The following is an 18,805-nucleotide window of genomic DNA, read 5'->3' as shown; positions in this document are numbered from 1 at the left end:
GGCTATCCTTTAGGATAGAAGGAGAAATAAAGAGTTTCACAGACAAAATAAAGCTGCAGGAGTTTAGCAACACTAAACCCATGCTAAAAGAAATATTGAAAGGGCTATTCTAAATAGAAAAGCAGCAGGATGCTACAGAAATGAGAAACTCACAACTGGAAAGGTGATAACTCATGAATTACAAATAAAGAAAACACAAAATTATAAAAGAAGACATACAAATCACTGAGAGTGGGAGAGGGAGGCAGGGAAATATAGAATTTTTTTTTCTTTTTTAAATTTTTTTAACAGTAGGATGGGTTTGAGATCATGTTATTATCAATTTAATAAAAACAGTTATAGTAATAGGTTAATAGATTTACAAATAAGGGTAACCACAAGTCAAAAATTTACAAGGGAGTCACAAAAATTAAATAAAATCCATGATAATACAAAGGAAAATTACCAAACCACAAAAGGAAGAAGAAAGGAACAAAGAGGATATACCAATTCAACTGCAAAGATAAGTTCAAAATGGCAATAAACACACATCTATCATTAATTATTGTAAATGTTAATGGACTAAATGCTCCAGTCAAAAGACATAGAGTGGCAGACTGGATAATAAAGCAAGAACCTTCAATATGCTGCATACAAGAGACCCACTTTAGGGAGAAGGACACATATAGATTGAGAGTGAAAGGATGGAAAAGGATATTCCATGCAAATGGAAAAGCCAAAAAAGCAGGTGTTGCAGTACTGATTTCAGACAAAATAGACTTTAAAACAAAGGTCATAAAGAAAGATAAAGAGGGACATTTTATAATGATTAAAGGAGTGATTCAAGATGAAGATATTACACTCGTTAATATATATGCACCCAATATAGGAGCACCTAAGTACATACAAGAATTACTAACAGAGATAAAGGGGGATATTGATGGGAATACAATCATAGTTGGAGATTTTAACACTGCATTAACATCACTAGACAGATCTTCCAGACAGAAAATAAACAAGGCAACAGAGAAATTAAATACTACAATAGAAAAACTAGATTTGGTGGATATTTTCAGAGCATTACACCCCCAAAAAATAGAATATACATTCTTTTCAAGTGCACATGGAACATTTTCCAGGATCGATCATGTACTTGGACACAAAAGAAACCTCAACAATTTTAAGAAGATAGAAATTATCTCAAGCATCTTTACTGACCACAATGCCATGAAACTGGAAATCAACAACAGAGAAACAAAGGAGAAAAAAAAGAAAAGCATGGAGATTAAACAATATGTTATTGAAAAAACAATGGATCAATGAGGAAATCAAAGCTGAAATTAAAAAATACCTTGAGACAAATGATAATGAAAGCACAACCACTCAAAACCTATGGGACACAGCAAAAGCAGTGCTAAGAGGGAAGTTTATAGCGATACAGGCCTTCCTCAAAAAAGAAGAACAATCTCAAATAAACAAGTTAACCCACCACCTGAATCAATTAGAAAAAGAAGAACAAAAAGCCCCAAAAAGCAGCAGAAGGAAGGAAATAATAAAGATCAGAGAGGAATTAAATACAATAGAGATTAACAAGACCATAGAAAAAATCAACCAAACCAAAAGCTGGTTTTTTGAAAAAGTAAATAAAATCGACAAACCTCTGGCCAAACTCACAAAGAAGAAAAAAGAGAGAGCACAAATTAGCAAAATAAGAAAGGAAAATGGAGAAATTACAACAAACAAAATAGAAATACAGAATATCATACAAGAATATTATGAAAAACTATATGGAACCAAACTGGATAACCTAGAGGAGATGGACAAGTTTCTGGAAACATACTGTCCACCAAAACTGAATCAAGAAGAAACTGAACACTTGAACAGTCCGATCACTGAAAGGAAATAGAAATAGTAATTAAAAACCTCCCTACAAATAAAAGTCCAGGACCGGATGGCTTCACTGGGGAATTCTACCAAACATACAAAGAAGAACTCATACCAGTCCTTCTCAAACTCTTCCAGACAATTGAAAAGGAGGGAATACTCCCAAACTCATTCTATGAAGCCACCATCACCCTGATACCAAAACCAGGCAAAGACACTACAAAAAAAGAGAATTATAGGCCAATATCACTGATGAACATAGACGCCAAAATCTTCACCAAAATTTTAGCAAATAGAATCCAACAACACAAAAAAAGATTATACATCATGACCAAGTGGGGTTCATCCCAGGGACACAAGGCTGGTTCAACATACGCAAATCAGTCAATGTAATACATCACATCAACAAGAGAAAGGACAAAAACCACATGATCATCTCAATCGATGCAGAAAAAGCATTTGATAAAATTCAACACCCATTTATGATAAAAACTCTCACCGAAGTGGGTATAGAGGGAACATATCTCAACATAATAAAAGCTATATATGACAAACCTATAGCCAGCATAGTTCTCAACGGTGAAAAACTCAAAAGCTTCCCACTAAAATCTGGGACAAGACAAGGATGCCCACTATCACCACTCCTATTCAACATAGTCCTGGAAGTCCTAGCCACGGCAATCAGGCAAGAGAAAGAAATAAAAGGGATCCAAATTGGAAAAGAAGAGGTAAAAGTGTCATTATATGCTGACGACATGTTACTATATATAGAAAACCCTAAAAGGTCCACACAAAAGCTACTAGAGCTGATTGAAGAATTCAGCAAGGTAGCAGGTTACAAAATTAATGTTCAAAAATCAGTTGCATTTCTTTACACTAATGATAAATCAACAGAAAAAGAAAGTAAAGAAACAATCCCCTTTAAAATAGCACCCAAAGTAATAAAATATCTGGGAATAAATCTAACCAAGGAGGTGAAAGAATTATACACAGAAAACTATAAACCATTGATGAAGGAAATTAAAGAAGACTTTAAAAAATGGAAAGATATTCCATGCTCTTGGATTGGAAGAATCAATATTGTTAAAATGGTCACACTGCCCAAGGCAATCTACAGATTTAATGCAATCCCTATCCAATTACCCAGGACATATTTCACAGAACTAGAACAAATCATAATAAAATTTATATGGAACCATCAAAGACCTAGAATTGCTAAAGCATTACTGAAGAGAAAGAAAGAGGCTGGAGGAATAACTCTCCCAGACTTCAGACAATACTATAGAGCTACAGTCATCAAGATAGCATGGTATTGGTAACAAAACAGACATATGGACCAATGGAACAGAATAGAGAGCCCAGAAATGAACCCACAAACCTTTGGTCAACTAATCTTCGACAAAGGAGGCAAGAATATACAATGGAATAAAGACAGTCTCTTCAGCAAATGGTGTTGGGAAAACTGGACAGCAACATGTAAAACAATGAAGCTAGAACACACCCTTACACCATATACAAAAATCAACTCAAAATGGATTAAAGACTTAAACATAAGACAAGATACAATAAACCTCCTAGAGGAAAACATAGGCAAAACATTATCTGACATACATTTCAAAAATTTTCTCCTAGAAGAAATAAAAGCAAGAATAAACAAATGGGACCTAATGAAACTTACAAGCTTCTGCAGAGCAAAGGAAACCAGAAATAAAACAAGAAGAAAACCTATGGAATGGGAGAAAATTTTTGCAAATGATACCGACAAAGGCTTGATCTCCAAAATATATAAGCAGCTCATACGACTCAATAAGAAAAAAATAAACAACCCAATCCAAAAATGGGCAGAAGACCTAAACAAGCAATTCTCCAAGGAAGACATACAAATGATCAAAAAGCACATGAAAAAATGTTCAATATCACTAATTATCAGAGAAATGCAAATCAAAACTACAATGAGGTATCACCTCACACCAGTCAGAATGGCCGTCATTCAAAAATCCAAAAATGACAAATGCTGGAGAGGCTGTGGAGAAAGGGGAACCCTCCTACACTGCTGGTGGGAATGCAGTTTGGTGCAGCCACTATGGAAAACAGTATGGAGATTCCTCAAAACACTAGGAATAGACTTACCGTATGACCCAGGAATCCCTCTCCTAGGCATATATCCAGAAGGAACCCTACTTCAAAAAGACACCTGCACCCCAATGTTCATAGCAGCACTATTTACAATAGCCAAGACATGGAAACAGCCTAAATGTCCATCAACAGATGACTGGATAAAGAAGAGGTGGTATATTTATACAATGGAATACTACTCAGCCATAAAAACTGACAGCATAACACCATTTGCAGCAACATGGATGCTCATGGAGAATGTCATTCTAAGTGAAGTAAGCCAGAAAGAGAAAGAAAAATACCATATGAGATCGCTTATATGTGGAATCTAAAAAACAAACAAACAAAAACAAAAACAAAAAAAAAGCACAAATACAAAACAGAAATAGATTCATAGACATAGAATACAAACTTGGTTGCCAAGGGGGCGGAGGGTGGGAAGGGATAGACGGGATTTCAAAATTGTAGAATAGATAAACAAGATTATACTGTATAGCACAGGGAAATATACACAAGATCTTATGGTAGCTCATAGAGAAAAAAATGTGACAATGAATATATATATGTTCATGTATAATTGAAAAATTGTGCTCTACACTGGAATTTGACACAACATTGTAAAATTATTATAAATCAATAAAAAATGTTTAAATAAATAAATAAATAATTTCGATAAAAAATTTTTTAAGAATAAAAGAAAAATTATTTGAATCAGCAACTGTTAAATAAGTAACTTGTTAAAGGACACCTATCAAAACTTGAGTCCTAACATAGGAGAAAGAGCTTGCACTATTCAGGAGATCTGCAGGAGACAGGCACATAGATTAGGGATGTGAAGGTAACATGCAGAAAAGAGGTTGAGGATACTACTTGCAAAATGCTAGCCAGAGGGCATAGTGAAGAGTCAGAGAAAGATAAGAGTTTGACTAGGGAAAGTACCAAGCTTTAAGGAGATAAGAGGTAAATAGCAGTTTCAAAACTTCGAAGACTGAGATGAACAGGCAGACAGGACATGATAAAATTAGACCGCCTGGTCTCTTTTGAGAGAGAACGGGGTAGGTAATGAGATCTAATTGTAGCTTCCTCTTGGAGTCTGATTTCTGTGCAATTTGTTGTGAGGGGCAGAATAATGGTCCCACTATGAACATGCAAGCTCTATTGGTTCCCTTCCCTTCTGCTTTGAGGGGTGTGAAGACTGGGACCGAAGGTCATATCACACCGTTAATTCCCATTGTGATTACTGGGCAATATAATGTCAAAGTTTTTTTCAAGACCTTTTGTTAAGTTCCTCATCTTACTTCACTATATTGTAAATTCCTCATAGGAAAGAATCATTACTCATATGGACCTTTTTATCTCATATTCATAGAGTATGTGCAATATCTCATAAGCATGATATTGCACATACTCTAGGTTATTGCCTGCTGATTGATTGCTTTTAGTAGAGAGTCAGTGACCTTTCAGGGGTGAGAACCATGTCACTTTGACCTTTGGAATGGAGACAACAGAATGGAGAGAAGGAAAGAGTCAAGGAATACCAATGAATGAGTAAGGTCAAAGAACGACAAAAATGTATCTCTTCTCTACACCTATAAAAAATTTCTATATGATTTAACAAGCAACATTTTAATTGAGATATAAGTAACACATAACACTATGTTAGTTTCAGGTGTACAACATAATGCTTTGATATTGGTATACAACACAAAGTGATCACCACAATGTCTAGTTAACATCCGTCACCATACAGAATTACAAAATTTTTTCTTGTGATGAGAACTTTAAAGATCTACTCTCTTAGCAACTTTCTAATGTACACTACAGTATTATTAATGATAGTCAGCATGCTGTACATTATAGCCCAATGACTTATTTATTTCATAACTGGAAATTTGTAGCTTTTGACCCTCTTCACCCATTTGCCCACTCTCCATCCCCCACAGCTGGCAACCACCAATCTATCCTTTGTATCTTTGAGCTCTTTTTTTGTTTGGTGGTTTGTTTGGTTTTTTTTTTACATTTGACATATAAGTGAAAAAGCAAATTTTTTAAGTGTGCATCTTTCATGGATAATAAGATCAAAAACTATTGCTCCCAAAAAGGAACAGCACCCAAGTGAAGTAAAAGATTAAGTATTGGATTCAGCAGCAGAATACCTGAGTTCAAGCCCTGGTTTAGGTGTTTACCTAACATGCAAACTCTGTGAAAATCACTTAACATCAAGTCCAATTTTTCTATAACACTCCCTGCCTCACAGAGGTGTTGTGAAGATCAAATGAAATAATAAGTGTGAAGAATTTTTCAAATGCTAAAGTGCTATGCAAGTTTTAACAATTGTTTTCATTTATTCTGTGGAGGAAATAGGAGCACACAATTTTGGAGCATGAGGGACTTCCAGAGAAGAAAAACCTGAGTGGGACACCTCAGCAGCAGTCTGTGTACGGTCCGAGGGAAGAGTCAGGCCAGGGGAAATGGCTACAAGAGGAAGGGGAAAGTCTAGAAACCATAATAAAAGGAGCTCAAAGATTAATTTCTCAAACTTGCTTTTTACTAGTGACAGTAGTGATAGTAATTACCCTCTAATCCGTTGAATATAAGTTTATCTATATTGCCCTCGGTGTATTATGCTGTGATAAAGTATCTCAATTCCAAATGTTCGGAGAATTATTATGGACAGCATAACTCTCTTCCTAATGTTTACCCTGATTGCCAAAGTGACAGTACAATAGAAGTCCCACATTACCCAAGCAGCAATATCTGTAAGTTCTGGAAACTCCAGATTTTTCACTACAGTCAAGTCTGGTCTCTGATCAATGATAATGAATCCAAAAAGAAAACTGGGGGAAAGTCCTTGGAAGAATTTTTGTTCACTTCTGACACTTTCCCTCTGTTACCATCTTCTCTTCCATACGCTGCTGCATGGAGAGTCAGCTCAAAGTCTTACTTCCAGCTCCATACCCTTTACTTTGGATATCCTAACCATCCCACAAAACTATTCAGTCTTGAAGTTCAAAGTATAACCTTCATCTCTGTCCTCTGGATTCTTTTACCAAACTAAGCCACCAAACTCATATATCTAAGTAGAGAAAGCAAAATGAGAATTAGAGCAAGGGATTCTAAAATTTCACTGTTATCTGAAGTAATGAATAAGTAATGCCAAAAAATTACGAAGAGCCACGTGCTTTGCAAAGATTTCAAGAACTCTAAAAAATGTGACCATTTTTAATCATGTTTTATGGATGAGAAGACTGAGGCTCAGAGGTTAAATAACTTGCCCAAATTTACCACCTAGGATATTGGACCCTGTACTCAGGCAATCTGACTTTAGAGTCCAAACACTTGACCTCTGGGGCAGAGCTGATTAAAATCTTAACTCCATTGCCCATATCTCAACTCTGTGTTTTTATATGGATTAGATAAGAAAACATGAAAGCCCCTCATCTAATCTTAGCACCTAGGAAGCCATCACTAAATAGTTTTTCACTTAATCATATATAAATATATCCCAAAGATTTAGATGTTGAAGCTCTGCTTTCTCATAAAGTGCTTTTAGTGACGATTGCAAAGCCTTAACTTCAGTCCCCACAGAATTAACGTTTTCTAACTGGTGACTAGGGCAAGCTGATGTCACGTAAAACCTATATAACTCCACCAGTGCTGCAGCTGCCAGTACCAGCTGCTTTCTTTCTCCACAGATTTCCCTTCAGCATGTGAAGGTGGAATAATCCATCTGAAACTAGCAAGACAAAACTTAAACCCAGAGTATGCCACGAAGGATACAGGATGCTTCAGCTATGGTGGTTCTGAATAATTAGGTCAAGCTGGATGTTAGAGGGGTTCTGGTAAACTAGCATGGCCTGCAGAAGCGATTGGTAGTGGCTTCTAATCCCTGCTACTCGCCTCTACGGCCTGACAAAGTGCAAAAAATATACCGTTCCTATACCACATCTTCAGCCGACTGAAAGTCAGTTCTGGGAAATCTTAGTGCAGAGTGACATGTTGAAAAAATATGATAATAATATAGGTACAAAGTTGTGGTTTTGCAGAAATCCTGAAGGATCTCTGATAAAATATCACCAAATATATCTGCTGTGACCTGTTACCAAAAACTGCAAATAAGACCCAAGGGAACTTCAAGTGCTCTGATCTTCCTTATGAAAAGTTCAAGGTAAATGGGATTATTTGATTTGTCCAGCTTCAAATAAATTATTACTTCTACTGGAAATAATACTCTTGATATTGGAACTACAAAACTAACAATTCAGTTCTTTTTGGAGGTGCTAAGAGCATCAGAAACAACCCAGGGTGAGTTTTATAAACATTTTAGTTTTATTCTATTTCTGCTTTTAGTTATTTTCTCCTATTTTTCTGAAACATATGCAGCAGACATCACATATTTTTGTATGTGAACCATGTTCTCGACATAAACTAACACCAAATTTCTACTGCAGGTGGACATATGTCCATTTTTCAAAACATTTTTTCCTGTGGCTCCATAGAAATAGAAAAAAATGATGGTGACAAAAAGTGTACTTTAAAATATGTACCCATATCCTCTGATGAGAGAATATAAGTCTTCATTTCAGATCTAGTTCTCAATCTGCATACCCTTTTCTATCTGTGTAGGTGAAATTTTCTATACTGAATTTAAGATAAATCCCTGGCTCCATTCTTGGTCAGTTCTTCAGCTTTCAATTTTGCAGTCATCCTTTTAGAACTTAATAAATTACAAAGATAACAGACATGAATCATCAAACTTTTCAAATTGTTTTCTGGAGCAAAAGCTTTAAGTGAACACTCTCAGAAAAATTTCTAAATAGTAAAATCAATCTGTAGCTACATTAGGATATTACTATAGATGTTAATCCAAGCACCAGACACAACGAGTTTAAATTTAATGATAAATGAATGATTTCTCCTGCCCCCAAATACCCTCTTTGTCATAGACCTACTTTGCTACTTCTCCAATTTGATGCTGTCATTAATCTTTCCTCTAATAAAGACAACAAAAAAAGCCATCATGTGCAGAAGAGCAGCATAATGAGGTACAGGAAGTATTAGAGAAGAAATGGTGATGGAGCAGAAGGGGAAATTTTTCTCTAGTCTTTTTCATAAGCAATGTGGAGTTGATTCATTTGTCTGGCAGAAAGCCTGATCTTGAGGGATGAGATAAAGCACCTGCAGTAACAGGAAGAAGGTAGTATCGGATGATAGGGCCCAAGGATCCAGGAGGGACATCTTTCTTGGGTGGGCCACCCCTGAAGGCTGCACATCGAGGCAGTGCAGTGGCATGTAAGAGGCAAGCTTAGAGAAGAGAGGCTCCCCACAGATGCCCACCCAAGCAGGAGAGGGAGATAGAAGTCGCTAAGACATATTTTGCTTGATGCCCCAATTACACAGGTCACCACAAAAATTCAGATCAGAGCAGTGGTAGAGTAAAGAAAGCCTGGACCAAAAGTTAGCAGGCCCAAGCTCTGGACCCAGCTATTACTCCAATTCTCTATAAACTTGGGCCAGTTGCTTTACTTCTCTGTGCCTTGTTTTCTCTATTAATTAAAAAAATAAATAAATTATGTAAACTCTCAGATCCCCTTAAGGACTAAGATATTGCGCCTGTATACAATGTATACATTTCATATAAGAATTAGTGATGCTTGGGTCAAAGTTAGGCTAATTTGAAAGAAAATGGAGCAACCATTTTTGTTTTACCGTAGGCAGGTAAGGCAGACAACAGAATTGGACTTTAAAAAGAGCTGGGGATAATCTAGTCAAGACAGTGATGCTGTTAGTCCCCGGACCTTGACCTCCAGTTTGAGAATGGGCAAGTCGGCCCTCAACTCAAAAGTAGATGGGAAGCAAGCCTCACTTTACCCTCTCCAGATTTTTTAAGGTTTCCATGGTTTTATCCAGCCTCCGCTAAAGAATTGTTCTAAAAACACCACAGCTATATTTCTAGTTGTCCGGAGGCTTGGTGAAAAGCTTCTACCTTCTGCAAGCTAGATCACTGAAATTATAGTCTCAGGACAACATGGCAGAGCAAACAGGGAGGCAAGAGTTTGTGTTAGTGAAAAATGAAGTCAACAGGACAACAAAGAAAACTGTGTTCAAGGCCAGAATTTGTGTAACCTTGGACAAATTGCTTATTTGGTGTAAGGAGAACCTTAACTCCCTCTCCTGGAAAAATCTATAACCTAAAGCTAGGCGTTGATATTTTACTACAATAAGGGAGAAATAATTTATTTCTCCCCTGTCCAAGATTGTTTCATATATCTTAGTGAATCCATTTTTTCTATTCTGTTATTCCAAACATGTGTGTTTAGCACCTACTATCTGTCCTCTGTCCAATATAATTTAAGATGCTGAATGGGAATTTTAATGTAAAATATTTGACCAGAAATTCAAGACAGAGAGAAAAGTCGTAAACATAGAAGAAAATTAAGTGACCAAGTGACTGATTGATGCAGATGTTAAGCGTCATTTTTTAATTGACATATACTCAGTTTATGTGTCAATTTCTGATGTATAGCATAATGTTTCAGTCATACATATATTCGTTTTCATATTCCTTTCCATTATAGGTTACTATAAGAGATTGAATATAGTTTCCTGTGCTATACAGAATAAATTTGTTGTTTATCTATTTTATATATAGTAGTTAGTATCTGCAAATCTCAAACTCCCAATTTATTTCTTCCCACTCTCCCCATCACCCGGGGAACCATAAAAATACCATGTAATACCATTTATATGTGGAAACTTTAAACAGAGGACACACATGAACTTATTTACAAAACAGAAACAGACTCACAGACATAGAAGTATTATTAATTTTTTAAAATTCTTGACAGGAGTATTCAACAGAGAGAATGGAAGAGGCTGTCCTACTCAATCAAACTACTTCGGTGACATATTTTCAGCTTAGAGGTTTATCTGTAAACCAGAAGGTGCAGATGGCTACATTTGCCATGTTCCTCATTTTCTACATTCTGACACTGACTGGGAACATCCTCATTGTCATAACTATTATCTATGACCCTTGGCTCCACACCCCCATGTATTTCTTCCTCAGCAACCTGTCCTTTATTGATGTCTGCCACTCCACCGTCACTGTCCCCAAGATGCTGGTAGACACCTGGTCAGAGGAGAAGTTCATCTCCTTTGGTGCCTGTGTAACTCAGATGTTCTTCCTGCACCTCTTTGCCTGCACAGAGATCTTTCTCCTCATTGTCATGGCCTATGATCGGTATGTGGCCATTTGCAAACCCCTGCAGTATGTGACAGTGATGAACTGGAAAGTATGTGTGCTGCTGGCTGTTGCCCTCTGGACAGGGGGAACAATCCACTCCATAGCCCTGACCTCCCTCACCATCAAGCTGCCTTACTGTGGTCCTTATGAGATTGACAACTTCTTCTGTGATGTACCTCAGGTGATCAAACTGGCCTGCACTGATACCTACATCATTGAGATCCTCATTGTCTCCAACAGTGGGCTGATCCCCGTGGTCTGTTTTGTGGTCCTCGTGGTGTCCTACACAGTCATCCTGGTAAGCCTGAGGCAGCAGATCTCAGAAGGCAGGCAGAAGGCCCTGTCCACCTGTGCAGCCCATCTTACCGTAGTCATACTGTTTCTAGGTCACTGCATTTTCATCTATTCCCGTCCATCAACCAGCCTCCCAGAGGACAAGGTGGTGTCTGTGTTTTTCGCTGCTGTCACACCCCTGCTGAACCCCATCATCTATACCCTTAGGAATAAAGACATGAAGAATGCCCTGAACAAATTAATGGGGATGATGGAGAGGAGAGAAAAAAAATAAAAATATCCAACCCTTAAGATGCTTGGTGCTCCAAATCAAAGAAATGCCTTGCAAAGAATAAATGACATACCACATTTATCAAACTATATAACTTATAAAATTATCTTCTGGCCCAATATCTGACAGTCATAGCATAACTATTTTTTAATATCTTCCACAGGCTGGAAATTGCTCTAGGTATTTGGCAATTATTTAATTCTAACAACCCTCTGAGGTGTGTATTACGCTTGTTTACACGAGCAGAAACCAAAGCTCAAAGAGTGTAAATAGCATGCCCACAGTCACCCAGCTAGGAAATGATGAAGGCAGGACATTAAGCCAAATGCATCAACACAAACTCATGCTGTTTTCATTACATCATGCTTCCTCTCCCTGCTTTTGTCTCAGGGTGGTAACCAAGGTCTAAACAAACTTTCAGATTTCTGGCCATGCTTGCCAACATCATTCAGTCAGATGCTGGCCTAAATAGCTTAGCAAACACTGGTAAAGGCAAAGTGAGTTTGCATAATACTTTACTAATATAGAAAGAAGACTTTGAACACTGAAGTTGCCGATATCCTCAAGTGTCCAGGAAAAAAACTTCTATCAGAGCAATGAAATTGAGATAGCTTATTATCAACTCATTTGACAGATATTTACTGAACACTTATTATGTGCTAAGTACTAGGTTTATAACCATAAATGAGACATATAGTCCTTCTTTCATGTAGTTTAAAATCTAGTGAAAATAGAAAAAATATATAAACAAATTTTAATTATAGATCACGAAAAATGCCGTGAAAGGAGATGCTCTTAGAGAGTTATAGAAGAGACTGTCTTTAGATTGGTTAGTCAAGGAGGGCCTCCATGAGGAAATGGCATTTAAACTATGATCTGAAAGATAAGGAGCCAACCATGAGAAAAGAGAAGTGATGGCAAAGGAAATGGCAGATGTAACATCTATGTTCAGAAAGACCTTGGCTTGTTCCAAGGGTTCCAAGAAGTGAAAGACCAATGTGGTTACAGCTTAGACTGTGAGGCAGAGACTGATGACAGATGATATTGGAGAAGCAAAAAGAATGCTCTCATGTCCTCTCAAGGAGTTTGCAATATTTTTCAATACAGTGGGAAGCCACCAGAATGGTTCAAGCACAGAACAGATGTGATATGACTTGTGTTTTAATAAAATTATTCTAACTATTACGTACAGAATTAATTCAACTAAGCATTTATTGCTAAACACTCAGTAGTCACTCAATATTGCACAAATGGTTGGGAGAAAATATTACGTTGAATAAAACCTGGTCTATAATCCAGCAACTTGAGTCTAGCTGTGGTGACACACATTGAACAATTGTGGTAAGTGCTCTAAGACTGGTACGTGCTGAGTGGATCGGATAACAGGGGACATGTAGAGGATATTCCAGGCAACAGTGTCTCACATCCCTGTTTATAAAAAATACGGTGTAATAAGACCAAGTAGTTCAACAGACAGACCTAATAACAGAGTCTCTCCCAAGATAACTCTCTGCATAGTATAAAACTACGTTTATTGGGACTGGTTGTTGGAATAACTAAACTGAATTTGAGAATTATGGAATTTGTGTGAAATAAATGCTTTTACTATAGGCAATGGCAATCAGGAGATATAGCCCATCAAAGAGCCCTCATAGAATTGTCACATGCAGAAATCAGTGACACAGAGGAACATCCGCAATGTAACAATAAGATGATGCCGCATGGCAGTCCTCAAGGTGGTAGCTGGCAAAATTATACTGGGGAAACGCTGTAGTGTTTGCTTTTTTAAATAGGTGCAAGCAAAATTTCTAATACTACCCTTCTTTAATCACAATAATTGTCACAACTGTGGGGAGGTAAAATAAAACATTAATCTTCATTTCACAGAAAAAGCTTTTTAGACTCAGGGATAAGAGAAAACGTGTTTAGTTACTCACTGAATAAGTAGGAGAGTAGACAGTAAAATCAAAATATCTTGACTCTTGGTTCTGTGGTTGACTTACTTTAAAGGGGGAACAGAGATCATTATTTATCATATAGAAATTTGTTCAGCAATTTTATATTCAACAACTGACTTCCTCAGGCTACAATCATCTTCTATGCAATATTTCCATAATAGAAATAAACAAATAAGGCATTAGGAATTTATTTCTGCATAAAAGTTACCAATGAGTATGAAAATCTGTGCATATAAAAATCCAGAATGTAGAGGCATAATTAGGTCATTTTTCTAAGTTTTTCAAATGTTGTATAGTAGTGATATCTGGGCCTCATTTCATCATAAATTTATAAAACTCTGATTTTGACTTGGGTTCTGTATGAAAATTGTAGGGGACTGACAATATGCTACATTTGTTTGAAAGTAATTATGTTTAGATATTTTCATGAACATCCCCCAGTTTATTTAATAAACTGCTTTTGATTCTTTGTCCTTTTGAGTACTTTCTGCCATTTCAATCATTTCTTACCTTTCAGCCAGAATTAATGAGTCACTCACTCTGTATTGTGGATGTGGATGTCCATATTGTTTGGCACCCGGCCCCCCAGAGCATTATCAGCATTATTTCTACAAGTTAACAGAACTTGGTAGAATAGTGACCCAAAGGCCTCAGTAAGTTCTAAATTCCTTTCAGAATAAGCAAAGAAAGGTTAGATATAGTTTTGTTATTAAGTTCACTCTATTTCATTCCATTAGCTCCATTAAAACTGATATAACTATTTTATATGTCAGCTCTCCAATCATCTGTAGGGTCCTCTAATCCTAGTCCCTTTGGTCACAGTACCTCATCATCCTCTTTACCTGAGGAATTTGCCATGGAGTCTTCTTGATATGGACTTGCCCATTTCACAATAAGCTGTTATCCTTCAGCACTTCAAAAGAGAGATAGTAGTTAATTCAGGGAGTCAACAGCTCCGATTCCTAAGCTAGTGGTCCCTTTCTCCATCTTTAAAGCCAGAAATATTGAATCTCTGTGGCTTTTGTAGTCATATCTCCCTCTGATTCTCTTCTTTTGCATTCCTCTTCCATCTTTAAGAACGCTTGAGATTACACTGGGTCTACCTGGATAACTCAGGTGATTTGTATGCACACTATATTTGAGAAATACTGCTCTCGACCACTGTGTGTTGTAGGACAAAAAGAATCAATGTTAGAAGATGCAAATGGTGAGAGTGGTGTGAGAATCTAATTAGCCAGACTCGGGGGCTAAAAAGGGAAATAATAGCAGAGCCTAGGGCCAATTGGATCATTGGCGCAGTATACTATTAATTCAGGTACCCAGAGTTCTTTATTCTCTGACATCCTGGGGTCTCTATCACTATCTTAGGCACAAAGTTATAAGAGTCAGAACTTGTAATATTCATGAAGACATATCTATTTCAAAAAGAAGTATTTCCTCTGTGGATGAGAGAATGTACCCCACTACTTATTAAATAAATCTAAGTTTCTAATCCACTCATTAAAAACACTCCACAATTTTCACTTCCCTTCCCAGGCGTAAATTCCCTACTATACATCTATCCATGCTATTCTCCAGGTATAACTAATCCACACCCCCTTTGTCCCCTTGTTCTCTGCGTCCTTGTATAGCTCTAGTGTCTTATGTCTGATTTTTACACATCTTTTACTACACTCCTAAAGCCAACTTCTTCCTGAATCCCCCTGTGCTTTCCCTAGCAGGAAGTAATTTATCCCACTAGCAACTGTTTCAGAAATATATCTGTGCCATTCTTGTCATAATTATCACTTTCTGTTTTGTATTATAGTTATTTGTATGTCTACAACTTTAAGATCTGGGACTAGCTTATTTTATCATTTCTTTAGACTAAAAAAAATCTTTCAATTCATCATTTTGAATGAATTAATTAATTAGTTAATCCACCTATCCATAACCTGTGGACTTGAATGCTCTCTCTACTAATGTCATTGTTTTTGTTTGCTCTCTTACTGGCTTTTACATGCTCTCCAACTTAAATTCTAATAGAAAATGGAAGTGATACAACCTTCTGACCAAGAACTCTCTGGGCTTCTATACCTAGGGATTTCCAGTAACAGAATCTTTAAATAACACTCCCTTTTGTCAGTGTGACCTAAATCAAGAATAATAGTAGATAAGTAGGGGTCAACAGTCCCACTTTCAGGGAGTAAAAGCTAAAGTAAATTTTAGTTATATAGTCACCTATCACTCCATGTGTGCAAAAGCAGAATCTAGAGAGTTTAAAAAGAATAAGAGATGTCTATATCATTTCCCAAAATGAATATTTGATTATAATTGAGAAATTAGATCAATATAGACAGCTAATGCAATATATAATGCATTGATTATCAGTTAGTTATAACAAATTGCCACAAACCTAACAAATTAAAACAGCACACATTTATTATCTCACAGGTTCTGTGATTGGGACTATGGACGAGGTGTAGATCAGCCAAGATAAAACTTCATTGAAGACTCAATTGGGGAAGAATCTGCTTTCAAGCTCAAGTTTTTTTTGGCACGGTTACAGTTCCTTAAGGGCTGTTCAACTGAGGGCTTCAGATCTTATCTGGCTAATGACCAGAGACTTCCCTCAGTCCTTGACATATGGGCCTACCCAACATGGCAACTTGTTTCATCAAAACCAGCAAGGAGAGAGTCAGCTAACAAAACAAAAGTCACTATCATATCTAATCTAATCTAATCATGAAAGTGACATCCCATCACCTTTACCATATTCTGCTGGTTACATGCAAGTCACAGGTCCTACCCAGACTCAAGCAAAGAGGATTGTACAAGGGCATGACTACCAGGAGGTGAGACCATAGGCAACCATCTAAGAAGTTGCCCCCACATATAATATCCCAAAATTAGTTACATTTTTTTCACCCTTAAAATGTTCTTAAAGATGTAACTACTTAACCCATAAATTATTAAACATTTTTAGTTGTTTAAAAGTTTAGCCATAATGGGTAAATGGTACTGGACTAATCCTCCTATCATAAAAAATAAAAAACTGGATGAAATATGTGAAAAAATAATCTTCAGACATTGGAAAATAAGCAACTCGAGACTGTGATTACCAAGAAGAAACAGATGAGATAAGTCCTGAATTTCTGCCTGGAAGAATATTCTAGCCTTGCTGCAGAGACTTAGAACTCAAGAAGAGCATGGAGATCTTGCTGAATTAAGGAAACTGTGATCAAGGAGGCTGAGATGTTTAAAATTTGTTGGGCAAGTTACCAGAAAGATGTGTACTATGGTAGGAAAGTTATCCAGAAAGCTGCAAAGGGGTTCCCTTGACTCTTAGCTAAACAATAAGCTGTCCATGCACGGGGGTTGAGAACAAATACCAAGCAGTTGTAAATGAAAAAAATTACCAGTTTGTACAGGGTTAGAGAAACCTTGCATTCCTACCAGCTAGAGAGGACAGACCACTGAACATGCAAAGAACTCAGTAGAGACCCAAATAGGCCATTTTAGGAGTGAGAGTAAACTCACCATAGAGCAAGAGACTCTGCACCCACTCATTCTAATAAAGCTTAAAAACAAGCCTCAAAAGTTTGCCTCAGAGGGAGGGCATAGCTCAGTGGTAGAGCACATGCTTAGTATGTATGAAGTCCTGGGTTCAATCCCCAGTACCATCATTAAAAATAAATAAATAAACCTAATTTCTGCCCCCCTCCAAAAAAAATTTTTTTTAAGTTTCCCTCAGACTCTATTTCTTGGTCATCTTCTTTATATATACTATTTACTAATTACCTCATCCAGTCCCATGACTTTATACTCTCTACATACTGCTGATTCCATAAATTTATGTTTATGTCTCAGACTCATGTAGCATCTCCACTTGGTTGTCTAATAGGAATCTCCAATGTAGCATGACCAAAATAGAACTTTTAATTCCCACCCTAATAAAAACTTCTCCCTCAGTCTTTCAAATTTCAATTAATGGTACCACCATTTATACAACAAAAAAGTTAGTATTACAGACAAACTCCTTGATCAAAGTAAATGTTCATAACTTCACAAGAAGAAACAGAAAATGTAAAAAAAAATTATTTATTAAAGAAAATAAATTTCTAATTTAAAACTTTTCTACAAAGAAAACTTCAGGCCCAGATATCTTCTGTTCAGGTTACTATTGCTATGTACTTAACTATCCTTAACTCAGTGGAATAAACAACATTTTTATTATGCCTATGTATTCAGTAAGTCCAGAATTCAGACTGGGCACAGTGGGGATAGATTATCTCTGCTTCATGATGTCTTAGTTAGAAAGACTCCAATGGTGTGACTTGAAAGGCTGAGGGCTGGGTTTATCTGAAGTCTCCTTCACTCACTTATCTGTTGCCTAGACTAGATTGTCTCAAAGGCTGAACACAGGTGCGACTGTCAATTGGAGTGTCTGTACATCACTTTTCTCCTAGTTGGGGCTGTCACACATGGTTGTTGAGTTCTGAGAGGAAGCTACCCAAGAGGGAGAATTCCAAAAGGATCAGGTGGAAGCTGCATGGCCTTTTCTGGTTTATTCTCAGAAGTCACACAGCATCATTTCTGCTGCATTATGTTGGTCATAACTAAGTCACTAAGACTAGATCATATTCAACAGGAGGGGAGATAGCAGCTTTCTTCTCAGTGGAAAAGTGTCAAATAATTTGTGACATGTCTGAAAACTCTCAGTTTCCCTAATACATTCCATTAAACATTTAAATAATAATAAAAATATTACACAAACTCTGAAAACAGAGAAGCAAATATTTCCCAATTCATTTTATGAGGCCAACATTACAACATTATTGGATGCGCAATCCAGACAAAGACATCATAATAAAATAAAATTTCAGACCAATAACCACCACAACATAGATTCAAACATTCTTCACAACATATCTATAGTGATAGGTGAAAAGAACAATCTGTAATGTATGAAAAGAAAAACCCATTATGACCACATGAAGCTTATCCCAACAAAGCAGAGTTCAATTAATATTTGAAAATCAATCATGTAATTCATCACATTAACCAGATTACAAAGAA

The 18,805-nt window shown here is 36.7% G+C and overlaps 1 protein-coding gene across 1 annotated transcript; it reads left to right on the top strand.

Annotated features, from left to right (window-relative positions):
* The first annotated feature begins 10,844 nt into the window (after positions 1 to 10,844).
* OR4E1 (olfactory receptor family 4 subfamily E member 1) lies at positions 10,845 to 11,792 on the top strand. Its single transcript, XM_006218726.3, has one exon. It carries the CDS (start codon positions 10,845 to 10,847, stop codon positions 11,790 to 11,792), a length of 948 nt encoding a protein of 315 aa, XP_006218788.2.
* The last annotated feature ends 7,013 nt before the right edge of the window (positions 11,793 to 18,805 follow it).

The sequence above is a fragment of the Vicugna pacos genome, chromosome 6 (genome assembly GCF_048564905.1).
Source record: "Vicugna pacos chromosome 6, VicPac4, whole genome shotgun sequence".
Lineage (NCBI taxonomy): Eukaryota > Metazoa > Chordata > Mammalia > Artiodactyla > Camelidae > Vicugna > Vicugna pacos.
The sequence above is the reverse complement of the archived record's forward strand: the minus strand, read 5'-3'. Positions and strand labels throughout refer to the sequence as shown.